General features: G+C 36.8%; 1 protein-coding gene across 3 annotated transcripts in view; it reads left to right on the plus strand.

Moving 5' to 3' along the window:
* The window catches only part of LOC126965412 (ATP-binding cassette sub-family G member 4-like), a 53,076-nt gene extending 38,780 nt beyond the window's left edge, over positions 1 to 14,296 (plus strand). For all 3 annotated transcript variants that reach the window (XM_050809013.1, XM_050809014.1, XM_050809012.1), the window contains exons 4-11: positions 1,212 to 1,357; positions 3,760 to 3,998; positions 5,498 to 5,620; positions 5,966 to 6,105; positions 7,308 to 7,464; positions 10,755 to 10,855; positions 11,988 to 12,143; positions 13,050 to 14,296. In XM_050809013.1, the coding sequence (XP_050664970.1) occupies positions 1,212 to 1,357; positions 3,760 to 3,998; positions 5,498 to 5,620; positions 5,966 to 6,105; positions 7,308 to 7,464; positions 10,755 to 10,855; positions 11,988 to 12,143; positions 13,050 to 13,394 (1,407 nt within the window). In that variant the 3' untranslated portion in view covers positions 13,395 to 14,296. The remainder of the gene's footprint in view (positions 1 to 1,211; positions 1,358 to 3,759; positions 3,999 to 5,497; positions 5,621 to 5,965; positions 6,106 to 7,307; positions 7,465 to 10,754; positions 10,856 to 11,987; positions 12,144 to 13,049) is intronic.
* The last annotated feature ends 530 nt before the right edge of the window (positions 14,297 to 14,826 follow it).

The following is a 14,826-nucleotide window of genomic DNA, read 5'->3' on the forward strand; positions in this document are numbered from 1 at the left end:
ATTACTTATTGAAAGTCAAAAAACTACCACCCATTCCAAAACGAATGCCTCAGACCTGAGAAGAACGGGCGTAACAAGCTCAGCGGGCTATTTTTTCATCGAAAAAATATGTTTACAAAGTAATATTGTACAATTAAACTTATTATTTAATAGCCTAAGGGCGGTCGCTCCATTCCCAATCAGTGGTATTATTAAGAAAGTCATTTATGTTATAGTAACCTTTACCACACAAACGTTTTTTAACAATTCTTTTGAATAGCGTAATAGTTTTGTTTTGAACATTTTCTGGGATCTTTTTGTTAAAGCATATACATCGCCCCACAAAAGACGTACTCGACTAAGCCGAGTAGTGGGCATTATAAGTTTATGTCTGTTCCTGGTGTTAATATTAGTATTAGTAATAAACTACAAGTGGCAAAATATCGGTAATAATAACTAATATAATAAGTGTATTTTATTAGTTTCTGTTTCAATATGAAACTGATAATACAAATTATTATAAGAAACTTGTAATCATTTCTATGTACCTAAGGGGTACCATATTATTAAAGTATTCGTTGATAGAAAATACACATTTTCAATTTTCGCTGATTTCGCGTCATTTTTAACAATATTGAAATATGATTGTATTGAGATGCTAACGGTTAAAGCAAAAGGCTTAGATCATTTATACGTCCTGACAGACTGTGACAGCTATGAAAACGGCGAAAAAAAAAGGTTGACAGGTAACCTCTATTTTGAGCAATGAACGCAAACTAATACAACGTGTCATACAAATCGCGAGTGTAAGACGTAGCTTGTCTTGCACACTAAAGTATCAAACCTGACTTGTTTTCATCGGTTGTCTAATAGCAAGAGACTCTATCTAGATGTATAAATTATCTAATTAGCCTTAGACTTGTTAGTTGCCGCCAACAATATATCAATATTCAAATTGCCGCCATTTTTTTTATAAAGGCATAAGCTTCACCCATTCAGCCAAGGAATTTATTTGTAATTTGTATAATTTGCTCGTAATATTAGCACCAATATTACTAGTTTGGAAAATACATTATGCAACAGAATACATTAGTACTAGTAACTTGTATTTTAGAAATCAAAGATAATGCTAAGCTTATACTCAGCTAAGTTTTACGTAAGTAAAGTCTGAGCAAAGTCTAAGCACACTATAGATCTTCGCCTAATTATAAAAACATATTTTTATATTTTAGATTGATAATATTTCGAAGCAGCTTGGAATCCGTGAAGTATTCAAGACGAAAGCGGGCAGCTTGTCTGGAGGAGAACGAAAACGGTTGACTATTGCCTCTGAACTGCTGACAGACCCCACTATCTTACTTTTAGATGAACCGACAAGGTACTCTTTACTTATATTACCCTGGTATCTCTGACCTTTACTCCCAAGAATACCATGATACCCAAATATGGGGGTTTCTCATGGGTATTTTAACAAAACAATTTTTTATAGTATATATTAATATATTTTCACAAAACAATGTGTGAATACATTATTTATCTGTTACTGTAACATATTTTCTTTTAAATGAAATCACAACCTAAGTAATAGTGTTTTTGCATATGACTTACAAAGGGACAAAAATTTTACTCTAAATATATTTCAAATAAAATATAAAATATGATATCAATTGAACATTACATAATTATTTTTTCTTATAATAATAACTGTAAATATTAATTAGACGTTTTTTTTTAAATACCCGTACGCACTTTAGAAGTCTGTTGTGCCTTAATGCCGCGCGCATACTGGCCGTTTATTCAAAATGGTGGACGATCGAACGTTCCTCGAAAGGTAAGGTAGGTTTTTAACGAATTTAACAAATTTTACCCGGTAAATAAAACTACATCCGTTTTCAACCCTCTTCCCCTAACCAAAAGGATCACATAAATATTAATATTATTAAATATTTACTTACTTACCTATTGTATTCCTTGGGATTTTTAAAATATGATTCATTTTTATTTTAAACAACCATATTAATAAAATTAGAATATCACTTTCTATGTTAACATATTCAAGCTTGCAATTAATAAAACAATACGTGTGTCGCGCTAACTCTGAGATTGTCAACTGTCTGTGCGATCGTCAACCGGTTATATCCAGTTTCGCCGCGTACGCAACAAGCGGCTAGTTGACACTTACATATGCCCCGGATTATGGAAGGATGATGAATGATGGAGTGTTTTTTTTTATGGAATAGGAGGACAAACGAGCGTACGAGTCACCTGGTGTTAAGTGATCACCGCCGCCCACACTCTCCTGCAACACCAGAGGAATCACAAGAGCGTTGCCGGCCTTTAAGGAAGGTGTACGCGCTTCTCTTGAAGGTACCCATGTCGTATCGTCCCGGAAACACCGCACAAGGAAGCTCATTCCACAGCTTCGTAGTACGAGGAAGAAAGCTCCTTGAAAACCGCACTGTGGAGGACCGCCACACATCCAGATGGTGGGGATGATATCGTAACTTGTGGCGTGTCGTGCGAAGGTGAAATTCGGCGGCAGGAATCAGGTTGAACAGCTCTTTGGAACACTCCCCGTGATAAATGCGGTAGAAGACACACAATGAAGCGACGTCTCTACGCAACGCCAAGTGATCCAGCCGTTCACAGAGTACTGGGTCCCCGACAATTTGAACTGCTCTGCGTTGCACGCGGTCAAATGGATCGAGCTGATACTGGGGTGCGCCAGACCAGAGATGACAGCAATACTCCATGTGAGGCCGGACCTGCGCTTTGTAGAGCGCTAGAATGTGGGCCGGCTTGAAATATTGCCGTGCTCTATTGATGACGCCCAGCTTCTTTGAAGCCAATTTGGCTTTGCCCTCCAGATGGCCACGGAATTGGCAATCACTCGAGATTTCGAGGTTGGATGAAGCTTAGTCTCTGTAGCGTTTTATTTACTCATGTGCTACTACGCTCATTAGAACATATTATCAGCGTATCTTACGTCAATATTCAGCGATAAAATTGGCTATATAACATGTACTTTAATTAAAATAAATGACAACTCGTAATATAACAACAATACTTCAAACGATACGGTTTTGATTACTGAGCCGTTCACGATTTGTTCTAATTATTACGTCATTCATTCATGATTTGATTTCAGTCACTTGATGCTTTACGAAAATACTTTTTGAAACGTTGCAACCTTCTTAGTAATAAAACAAAAACAATTAGCGGGAAATCATTTGTCAATGGTCTTTTATCACACATCAAAGTTCTGCGTACGCAACGAAAATGGAATTAAGTCGAAAAGGGATGATTTTTTTTTTATTTTAAAAGTTCTCTCCTCCCCAAGACTGTGCCGCTCGTCTTCAAAATGCTTTTGGGGGAAGCACAACTCGTCACCCATCCTGTACATAGCCCCGACCTAGCACTATGTGATTTCTGTATTTTCTCCAAAATCAAAGATTTGATGAGAGGTTTCACTTTTACCAATTCCGAAGAGGTAGTGATATCGTTCAATCAGCACGTAGAAAACATAACTTCAGATCTGTGGTCCTCCTGTTTTAAAAAATGGTTCGATCGCATGAAAATAAGCATAATATTTTGGTTATAACATGTTGTTTTTTTTAAGTTACGCGAAACTTTTAGTGTGACCTAGGTACTTATTGACAGTGTTGTCTGCGATATAGTCAACATTTTGCATATTTTTGGTTTATTCTCGGGATTAAAATTATACCAAGTTTAATTGCAAGGGAGTAAACAATTTAACATTTTTATTCTTTTTATATTCAGTGGACTGGATTCCGTCTCCTCGATGTCAGTGGTGCAGGCTTTAAGGTCTGTAGCGAACAGTGGACGTACGGTGGCCTGCGTCATTCACCAGCCTTCTTCTCAACTGTTCATGTCAGCTGATGACGTCATAGTTCTGACCAATGGCCGGACAATATACTCCGGAGCCATCTCAAACATATCGGAGACTTTAAAGAGGTCGGGATTCGTGTGCCCTACCTACTACAACATGGCTGATTACCGTAAATATATTAATTACCCATATTGTATTAGTTTTAGAAAATTTATACATCTAGATAGAGCCTCTTTCTAGACAACTTATGAAAACAGGCCAGGTTTATTTATTTAGTGTACATGACAAGCCGTGTTACACTCGCGATTTGTATGTACTTTGTGTTTGTGTGCGTGCATTGCTCAAAATAGAGGCTCTTCTCAACCTCAATTTTTTTCGACGTTTTCACAGCTGTCACAGTCTATCAAGACGTACAAAATTATCTAAGGTAGGTAATGAATTGTTTTGATAATTTATTTACCAATTACAGACCAATTTCTTAGTAAATAATTAGTAAGCTGATATCGGACCCCTTTGGTCCATTAACATCTTTCAATGTCAAGGTAAAAAAAATGTACTACAATTAAAAAAAATATGTTTGTGCCTGTGAATAAAAGGCGAATGGGAAGGAAAGGGAATTCCCCACACCTAGAGCACTTACACGGAACGCGAGAGGTCGTGGGTTCGAGTCCCACATGGTTATCACTTTAAAACATAACAAATTGTTTAGATTTGCAAGAGCGACATCTCAAGTCAATTTCCTAATATGCAAATATTGGAGTTGAGCAGGTTATCAACTGTAAAGTAGATGAAGCCACAACCTGAGAGTACATAAGATGTTCTCAAGTCTCATTTGCGCAGTAATTTAACTAGCTATGGCGCCCTTGTGGAACCCATAATCTAGCCGGCATCCTGAGCAAAGGAGCCTCTCACTGGTAAAACGCCATTAAAACATTTATTTAATGGTAATAGTGTTTAATGACCTAAGGTTAAGGTTACATAAAAAAACTACACTTTTAAATAAATAACAAAGCGCCATGAACATTGAATTGTTGCTAAAATGAAAATGTTTTGAGATATCTATTTTACTGTGCAATCAGTATTATTGATTAGTATTCGGGTTTCTTTAATACAAAAGGAAGATTTTTTTTATTTGCACTTAAGTACTACTCGTTTTATACTTAACATGATCAAATTTAGCAACAACTGGCATTTACACAAATATTAATACATATTTATACAAACAAAACAAATCTTATAACTATATTGACAATACTATGATTACATTAAATTAAAACTATCATTACGGGGAAGCGTTACAAGAATACTGGCAGCATTTCCACGTTGAATAGCTAGTCTGATCCGTTGACCGAAATAGCTGCCAGCGCTTGGGTTTCCAATAGCCTTATTGAGGCGAGTAGATAGTACTTTGTACATTCTCCGCGCCTCTGGCCCCACGGGCCACGTGCCTCGACACCAAACGTCACAAAGATGTAAGAGTCGAATTAAATTTATGAATTTTGTGGGATTCGAACCCGGGACCTCTCGCGTTCCATGCGAGTACATCATTGATAAATCTTGTATGTCTTGTTCAACTGTCAATTTATCCCAGAAGTGAGGGCTATCAGTTTAACAAAAGTAGCAAATTGTTTAAACTTGCTTTTAATTACTTAAAAATATCTGTTACAGTGTTAGAAATAGCAAGCGGTGAACACAGCGGAAATCTCGTTCTTCTAGAAGATGAAACAAAAAACTACGTAACAGAACTTAAAAACAGTGCTGAATTAGATGTTCAACAAATAACCACGAAAGGTAGACTAACCTTAGAATATTTATTTATTCTTACTGATATAAAACATCCATATAACAATCACATAAGACACTCTTATATATAATAAATTATTGATGAGAGTACCTTAACCAGATGTACACAATTGCTGCTGTAACAATTAACTACTACATACTTATTATTACTAACTATTAGCTAATATTATAATTTAAACTAAAAAAGAATAACAATTTAATGTTGAGAATATAATTTAAGTTATATAAGACTTCAATTATTGGATTAAAAATGAATAAAGAGGCAGGGCAGGCCTTTGTCCAGCAGTGGAAGTTTTCCGGCTGATGATGATAATTTACGTTTTTAAATTACAGATAGACCTACAGAGGCTGAAGCACTCATATCAAAAGTGTCTTATGACGACAGTACATACGCGGCTAATGTATCACAACAAATGCGGGCTTTACTGTGGCGGGGGTATATTGGCGCTCTGAGGGATGTACACTTAACTCAGGTATAGTGTTAATATGAAAACTAGTTTAATACATTCCTACGAATTGGAAAATTATGATACACGCCTTTTGAAATTTGATTAAATTGATAAAGATATCTTCAATAACTCGGCGTCATGCAGATTCTGTCTGCATTTTTTTTTTGGAATAGGAGGACAAACGAGCGTACGGGGGTCACCTGGTGTTAAGTGATCACCGCCACCCACATTCTCTTGCAACACCAGAGGAATCACAGGAGCGTTGCTGGCCTTTAAGGAAGGTGTACGCGCTTTTTTTTGAAGGTACCCATGCTGTATCGTCCCGGAAATACCGCACAAGGAAGCTCATTCCACAGCTTTGTAGTTCGTGGAAGAAAACTCCTTAAAAATCGCACTGTGAAGGACCGCCACACATCCAGATGGTGGGGATGATATCCTAACTTGTGGTGTGTCGTGCGAAGGTGGTATTCAGCGGCAGGAATAAAAAAAATGTATTGCATTAGTTATGTCCTGAATTTTTTTATTTGATTCTCTGCTTACATATATCAAGGCGACATATGTACCTACAGTTATCGCGTGAGTTGAACGCAGTTGGGGCCTGAGGTTAAGAGCCGGAGTATCTCCCCCCGCTAACCGCATGCCTCGCCACGCGCGCCTACAGTGTAGTGCTGTGCCGTAGCTGTTGCTTACCGTATTATCGCGTTAATAATCGCCAAGCATGAGAAATGGCGGAAAATGTTTTAGACGTGTGTGTAGAAAGGTAGATGAAAATTTTAGATTTAATTATTAGGTTAAAATGGTCAACTCAAACATTGTTTAAATTTATCGATACATTCATTATTATCGTCATCAATTATATTTAGGTCGCAGCACTATCGTATTCCAGAACTCTGCATTCAACTCACGCGTTATGTGTAAATATACCTTATTGTCCTAGTAAAAGAGGAAAAAGACCGCACGAAAGGTCACCTAATAGATGAAATTGGTAGAGATGATGACGTTCATTAAATCATTGTTCATTGACTTCTGCATGACGGTATAACCACGTTGTTAGTGTATCTGCCAAAGAGAAGACTGAATCATTTTTTGTTTGATATTGCTATAGACATCTAGATTTCGAAAGAGTTTCTTTACCACCGTTACGATTGCATCAATTTCGTGTATGCCCATTTGGTCTAGCTGTGAAGATGGTTGGAGATCTACAGATCAACAATTATATTTTACAGATTCGCGTAGTAACACACTTCATAGTAGCATTACTATTGGGAGCGTTGTACAACGGCGCCGGACAAGATGGTGGCCGAATGATCTCGAATACCGGATGTCTCTTCTTCTTCCTTCTGTTTTTATATTTCTCTAACGCTATGCCAACGATACATAATTGTAAGTCATAAAAACATTTACTTATACTTGCAATAACGTTCTATACATAATAGAACGTTATTGTATACTTGATTCGATTACCTATACATTATTATAACACTAGAAATAAGGGATTGCTTGTAACTAATTCTAGTAGGCTTCATAAGATACATAGTAAAAATGGTTCTGTCGTAAATCCTATTACTCCACTGCTGAATATCTAAATGATAGGACAGCCTGGGACTAGATTGTGATTATTTTATAGCGATAGAAATGATTGTACAGTATTGTATATTTTTATTGAAAAGAGCGCAAAAAAAGAATTCTGGGAGAGTTTCTTGCGCCGCTTCTTCTCTCTCAGAGCGCCGTTTGTTTCCGAAGCGGTAGTAGTATCTAGTAGTTATTAGTAGTTATTAGTTAGTATTATTATTCTAAAGGAATCAATTTTGAGATAATAAATGCCTTTTATGCCTTTTTATTGACGTATAGTTGATAAATCTTGTATGTCTTGTTCAACTCTCAGTGTGTTGTGGTTTCATATTCATATACCTAGTATTGCCTTAAATACTGAAACAAAGAAAAAGAAACTGCTATTGTAAATGACATTTATTACTTTTACAGTATGGTAGTTTAATATATAAATATAAAACAAATTAAATATAAAAAACTTATTCGAAGTGGTCTCCATTGGCTGCAATACAGTCCTTTAAACGTTAAGGCCAGTTTTGAATAGAAGCACGCACTCTTTCTATGGGAAAATTCTTCACTGCCAATCGTACGGATTGTTTTAGGGACTCTAAATTATCATGGTGTTTAGCGTAAGCCGTACTCTCTAAAATTGACCATAAATCATAATCCAGCGGATTAAGATCGGGACTATACGACGACCAGTCTTCAGCTCTGATGAAGTCCGAAACGTTCATTTCAAACCAAGACTGCGTAGACCGAGCTTTATGACCCGGCGCCGAGTCTTGCTGGAAGGACCATGGTGTTGTTAAGGGGCTTCACTAGCTTCTCAAGAATCTTAATACATTTGTGCCGGTGTTTTGATAGGTACCTTTTTCACAAAAGTATGGCTCAGTCGCTCCTTCATAGCTAATACCCCACCAAACCATCACTGAAGTTGATTAGTGCCCACGCTATTCTCTGTCGACTAATTGGGAAGCTTCCTTAGAGCTTTGAGCATAAATACGGTCATTTTGTTTATTAAAATGTTTCTCAATTGTAAAAAAAAAATTGTGTGGCTTTTCCCTATGCGTACCGCTTTAGTAGTTGTTTTTATTTTACCACCCTATTCTTTTTTAAATTATCAGTTAAGAAGTGACCAGGTTATAGGTTGCAGTCCTAAGTCATCTTTTGAAATACGCGACATAGTTCTAGGTGCTATCTTCATCTCCCGAGATGCTTTTTATATTTGTATATTTTAATTTCGGACAGGATTTCTTCGAATTCTTACTGCTTTGACCACCTTTTCCGAACGAACACTACGTGGACGGCCAGATCTTTTGTGTCACAAACGTCGAGGAGGTCTCATTATACCTATTAATAGCCCGGTACACAAATATTTTACTAATACCAAGCTTATGGAGAGCTTTAAAATGTGCATTTGGCTCCATACCTACTTTGTGTAATGCAATCACAGCGATTCGGTTCTCTTTATCACCCTACTCCATTTTAATATCGCATAATATTGTACAGGGTGGACCAAAAGTCCGTTTATAATTTGAATGATGATTAAAAAAAACTAATTACAGTAGATCAAAATTGTTTATTGTTTTCGATAGTAAACAAAAGGGGAATTTATTTCTTAAAAATCACATCATCCATATGCAATCCTTCATTATTCTGGCATTGCTGCAATCTAGAGCGGAAATTTTCGATGACAGCTTTACATGTTTCTGTTGAGATGTTTTGGATTTCTGTGCGAATACGATCCTTTAATTTGTCAAGAGTTACTGGGTTGGTTGGCTGGAATGCAGGGGTTTTTGATCACCATGACATAGTGTCACTCCAATAACGACAATTTTGTCTATTAACATGCCCATTTAGGTGGAAGTGTGCCTTGTTGAGAAAAAAATGTTTGTAAAACTGGTGAATCGCTCTACCATTTCGTTCGCAAACTGCAACCTAGTGGCATGGTCCTGAGGCCTTAATTCCTGCACCATTTGAATTTTATAGGAATGTAGACTTAAATCTTTATTGAGAATGCGGTTTAATACATAATTATCTTTTCACGTTAAGGACAGCAGACCGCTTTCGAGTTGATAGTCCAGGTTGGTCACGAACAGACGATTTTACTCGCTCCACGTTTTCGGGGTCCCTCGACGTTCTAGGCCGGCCAGATCAACGTAAATCCATTGTTGAACCCGTCTTCTCAAACTTGAGCACCCATTTTTTAATTAACACACCTGATGCAGCTTCATTTTTGTGTCGTATCTTGTAATGATTGCAAAACTTTCGTTGAGCTAAGGTCGCAGAATCGTTGTTTCGATAGTACTCGCGTACACAAAATGCACGTTGACTACCGCTAAACGACGCTATGGTACTAAATTCCCATTGGCCGCTCTTCACTCTTGCAATGCGTAACCCTTCCACCCCCCTCCGCTGCCGCTGCTAGACGCGGCAACCGATTCAAATGTAAACGGACTTTTGGTCCACCCTGTACAATGTATTGGCGCTAAAATGAGAGAACAATTAAATATTTATGGCCGGACTTAGTATTTGCATATAAGAAAAATGACTTGAGATTTCGCCCTAAGTGTAAACAATTTGTTATTTTTTAAAGAATTTCCTTAAAACAATACAGAAATTCTTCTTTTTCTAATATGCAAATATTGGGGTTGAGCAGGTAATCAACAAAGAAATAGAAAGGCAAAGAATACACATTTTCAATAGAGAGCAATGCAAAATCAGGACTAGATATTTAAAAAAAAAGTTAACGTCTATGAATAACATTTTAATGTATGTACTTTAACGCTTTGACAACATGATCCCAGAAAATGTTACCAAATTCAAAAGAATTGGGAAAAAATGTTTGTGTGGTAAAGTTTTACAATAACATAAATGATTTTCTTAATGATACCACCGACTATAGAGCAAACTATCTACTACTAACTAACTACGTAATATATATATATAGAGCAAACGCCCTCAGGCTATTAAATTAAAGAAAAAAAAGGCCGCTGAGTTTTTTGCGCCCGTTCTTCTCAGGTCTGAGGCATACTATTTCGAATGGGTTTGATGAATTCAAATTTGACGTTCAGTAAGTGATTTTGAATAAAAATATTTGAATTTTAATTTGTATTTTTCAGTTCCGGCAGAGTCCACAGTAGTCCTTCAAGAGCATTTAAATAAATGGTACTATATCTCAACGTACTGTGCTTCAAAAATTTTGGTTGATCTACCAGTACAGGTACAGTAAAGCTTACATAGATATACTACATATATACATTTTTATTAAAACACAATCCACTTAAAAATACGGCTTACAAAGCGCAGGCAATTGCTATCACCTCTGATCTGGCACACCCCAGTATCAGCTCGAACCATTAAACCACGTGCAACGCAGTGCAACTCAAATTGTCCGGGATCATTTGCTGTTTGAATCTTTTAGTGTTGCTTAGATACGTCGCTTCTTTGTGTGTATTCTACCGCATGTATCACGGGGTGTGTTCTGAAAATCTAATACCCGTCGTAGAATTCAACCTTCGCACGCCACGCCACCAGTTAGGATATCATTCATCCCCACCATCTGTGTATGTATGCGTGGCGGCCCTCCACAGTGCGGTTTCGAAAGAACTTTCTTCCACGAACAACGAAGCTGTGGAATGAGCTTATGCGGTGCAGTGTGCGGACATAGGTTCCTTCAAAAAAAGTGCGTACACTTTTCGAAACGCTTTTCCTCTGGTGTAGCAAGAGAATGGGGGCGGCGGTGATCACTTAACCTCGTAAGCTCGTTTGACCCCTCCCATAAAAAAATATGTAAGTACTTACATCGAATTTCGTTACACTTTGCACAGAGGCAGTTCCTTTACAAAATCAAGTTTCCGTTTAATAGTAAAAGCACAACAAATAATATACAAATCATGCATCACGTGGAATGAATGGGAATAATTCAAGATCCAGTGAAAAAGGAACGAAATTATTAAAAAAAAACTATAGATATAAAACAATTTCACTTTAGTTCTGCGGTAGAAATAGGTTTAGTGACAGTAGGGGTGGGCTAGGTTTGACACGCAATCCAAACAGGAATGAACTTGTTCACAAAATGGCTGACCAAAATATGTTGACAACTGCGGCGCCTACTGACTGCTTTCCTGTAGCACGAAATACGCAACAACAGCTGTTGTGGACCAACTGACGCCATTAGTATTAGTACGAGTGCTAGGGACAGGGATATAATCGCTTCGCTATCGCAATATAACTCAGTAATCGTCCGTTTGTTTACATTCTTTTTCTGGTCTGGTTGGCCTTAGTATACTCCCCTGGAAGATTACTGCATCACCAATACCATACCTAAGTCAAGTTCACAATTTCATTTGCAGTTATTATGTGCAACAGTATTTGTGTTCCCGGCGTGGTACTTCACATCGCAACCGATGGAAACGAACCGCCTGTTACTCGCGTGGGTCATCTGTGTTCTGATTACTATCCTGGCGCAAACATTCGGGCTGGTCATCGGCGCTGCTTGCGGAGTTAAGGTGCGTTTCATCTCAAAGGCTAAGGTATCCTTTGAGGATATTTAATAGTAGAGTTAAAAGCTCCTTCATAGGTCTTGGTATTCAATTTTACAATAAAATACCAGACAGTATACTAGGACTCACTGAGCACAAATTCTAGATATAAATTAAAGCTTCTTTGACAAAGAAGGCTTACTATAGTATAGAAGATTATATAGAGGATAATGATGCATGGTTCTGGTCTGGTTTTGCACAGGCCACCTAAAATTGAATAATATTATATTAAATTAGCTCAATTGTTATATGATGTAAAAGATGGGCTGGGAGTTTCTTATCAGTTCTTCTTGCTATGTCAAAGCCCCTTTACGAACTGATGTAGCTTCACGACATTAACCAAGTGTTGTTGCAGTATGTTATGATATTGTCACTCCTTATGGTAAATAAACATGTTTCTATTCTACTATACTATAACCTCATAGATGTAGTTATTGTCAAAGGTCTCCAAAGGGCTGTAACGTTTGGCCCCCGGCACAGGGATCTGTCAGTTATGCGTATATTTTTTTTTATAACAATAAGGGACGAGACTGATAGGACGTTCAGATAATGGTAATTGATTCGCATGCCGCTCAGGATTCTTGAAAATCCCAAAAATTCTGAGGCACTACAATTGCGATCGTCACCTTGAGACATAAATAACATTAAGTCTCATTTGTAGTCCCAGTAATTTCACTAGCTACGGCGCCCTTCAGACCGAAACACAGTAATGTTCAGTTGTCAAGTACAGTAATGCGCCGTTGTGGTACCCATAATCTAGCCGGCATCCTGTGCAAAAGACCCTCCCACTGGTTGAATAGATGTTTACTATAAGGACTGTGACCAGTTAGCTCAGGTTCGCTACAGTTGAATAATTGTTTAATGTATTTTCAGCTTGGCCTGTTCGTCATTCCAGCAGCAAACATACCTATGCTGATGTTTTCTGAGTTCTTCATCCCTTACCATGAGATGCCCCCGTATTTGCAGCCATTTGCACTAATCTCATACTTCCGGTATGCATTTGACGCTTTCATGGAAACCGCGTACGGCTTCAATCGAGGAAAGTTACCTTGCTACAAAATATTCTGTCTCTTCAAAGATCCCAAACATTACCTTGAATATTTGGGACTGAGTAGAAACTTTTACAACGATATAATGGTTCTTGTCATTTGGATTCTTATTTTAAAAATATCTCTGGTTATCGTTTTAAGGTACAGAGTATATAAAGCTTGTAAATAGTTTTAACAATATTTTATAATCAACAACATTAAAAAAAACAATGTAAATATATATTTAGATTTTATGGATGTATTTATTGTACATAGGTACTTAATTAATATGAAATGTTACTATAGGTACATTGGTTTATAGTTATTATTAGATGTTTAAAATGTTAGCAACGTAAATCAAACATTTTATAGGTAATATTATGGGTACCTAATTGGTGCCCGGTGATAGTACAGGTATACTAAACCTTTTTAACTGATTTTTAAGAAAATAAAAATGATGATTAAAATCCACACGCACAGCTATCCGGCCGGCTACATAATCGTATACAGCGTGATTTGCACACTGCACATATCGATTTCAGTGAAATTAGGCATCATTTTGTTCAGGAAACATAATTAAATAAAAATCTAAAAAAAAATGCTGGATTAATACACATTGACATCTTTTGTTACTGACTGAGGACTTTGAATTAATAAATCGTTATTTATTCACCAAGTGGTCTAACATATTGAAACAGTACATAATTGTAAATCATTGGATATGACGATTAAATACAGTTTAATCACAAATAAATATCAGTGAGTTAAAAATAAAGTATGATTTACGGCAAAACTGCATCGTGTTCCATGTTTATTTGGAAAACTATGAAAATATCTCAAAATTATGTCTGTATTACTCTTCAGTTTTAACCGACTTCAAAAAAAGGCGGAGGTCCTCAATTTGTCGGTTTTTTTTTGTTTGTTACCGCAGAACTTTCGGCTGGGTGAACCGAAATTGTTAATCCTTTTTTTATTTTAAACCTTTTTAATCTGATTGATAAATGTTTTTTAATATGAGCACATAAATTTAAGTTTACATAAGTTAAATTATTAGGACTTAGTTAAACCTATTTTTGGATAAGTCAACATTCAATTTAACCTTTCCGGATCGGCGCGCTCCGGATCTCGCTGTACACTATTGATCGGCAAGCTTCCGGCAATTTCGCGGCATTTTCCCCGTGTGTATTATTTTACGTGTAGTTATAAAATGCTTATAACTAGGGTGATATGAGTGACTGTCACTGAAAGCTATTGAAACATGCTATAAGACCATGTATAAATTATTCATATTGTCTTTCTTTTTTTTTTCACACAGACTTTTCATTCGAAAAAAAGTGTAAAAATAGGTATATTTTAAAATAAATATTGTTATTATTGTTAATTACTTGTTTTATTTATTTCCTTTTATGTTTTTGTAATGAATAGTATATGTTAATTATAAAATAAAGCTTAAATCTCCACAAAGAACGATCTTCGTGTAAAGTCTTGATAACGACCGCTCGCTGCGCCGGCCGGGAACAAGTGGACACATAAGTGCTTTGTCCGTAAAGCTATGACGTCGAATATTGGTGGCCTTGAATCGTAACGGATCGAAATGTGTTTGGGAATTCACTCGTTCATAA

Source organism: Leptidea sinapis, chromosome 7 (assembly GCF_905404315.1).
Source record: "Leptidea sinapis chromosome 7, ilLepSina1.1, whole genome shotgun sequence".
In the NCBI taxonomy this organism is placed as follows: Eukaryota; Metazoa; Arthropoda; class Insecta; order Lepidoptera; family Pieridae; genus Leptidea; species Leptidea sinapis.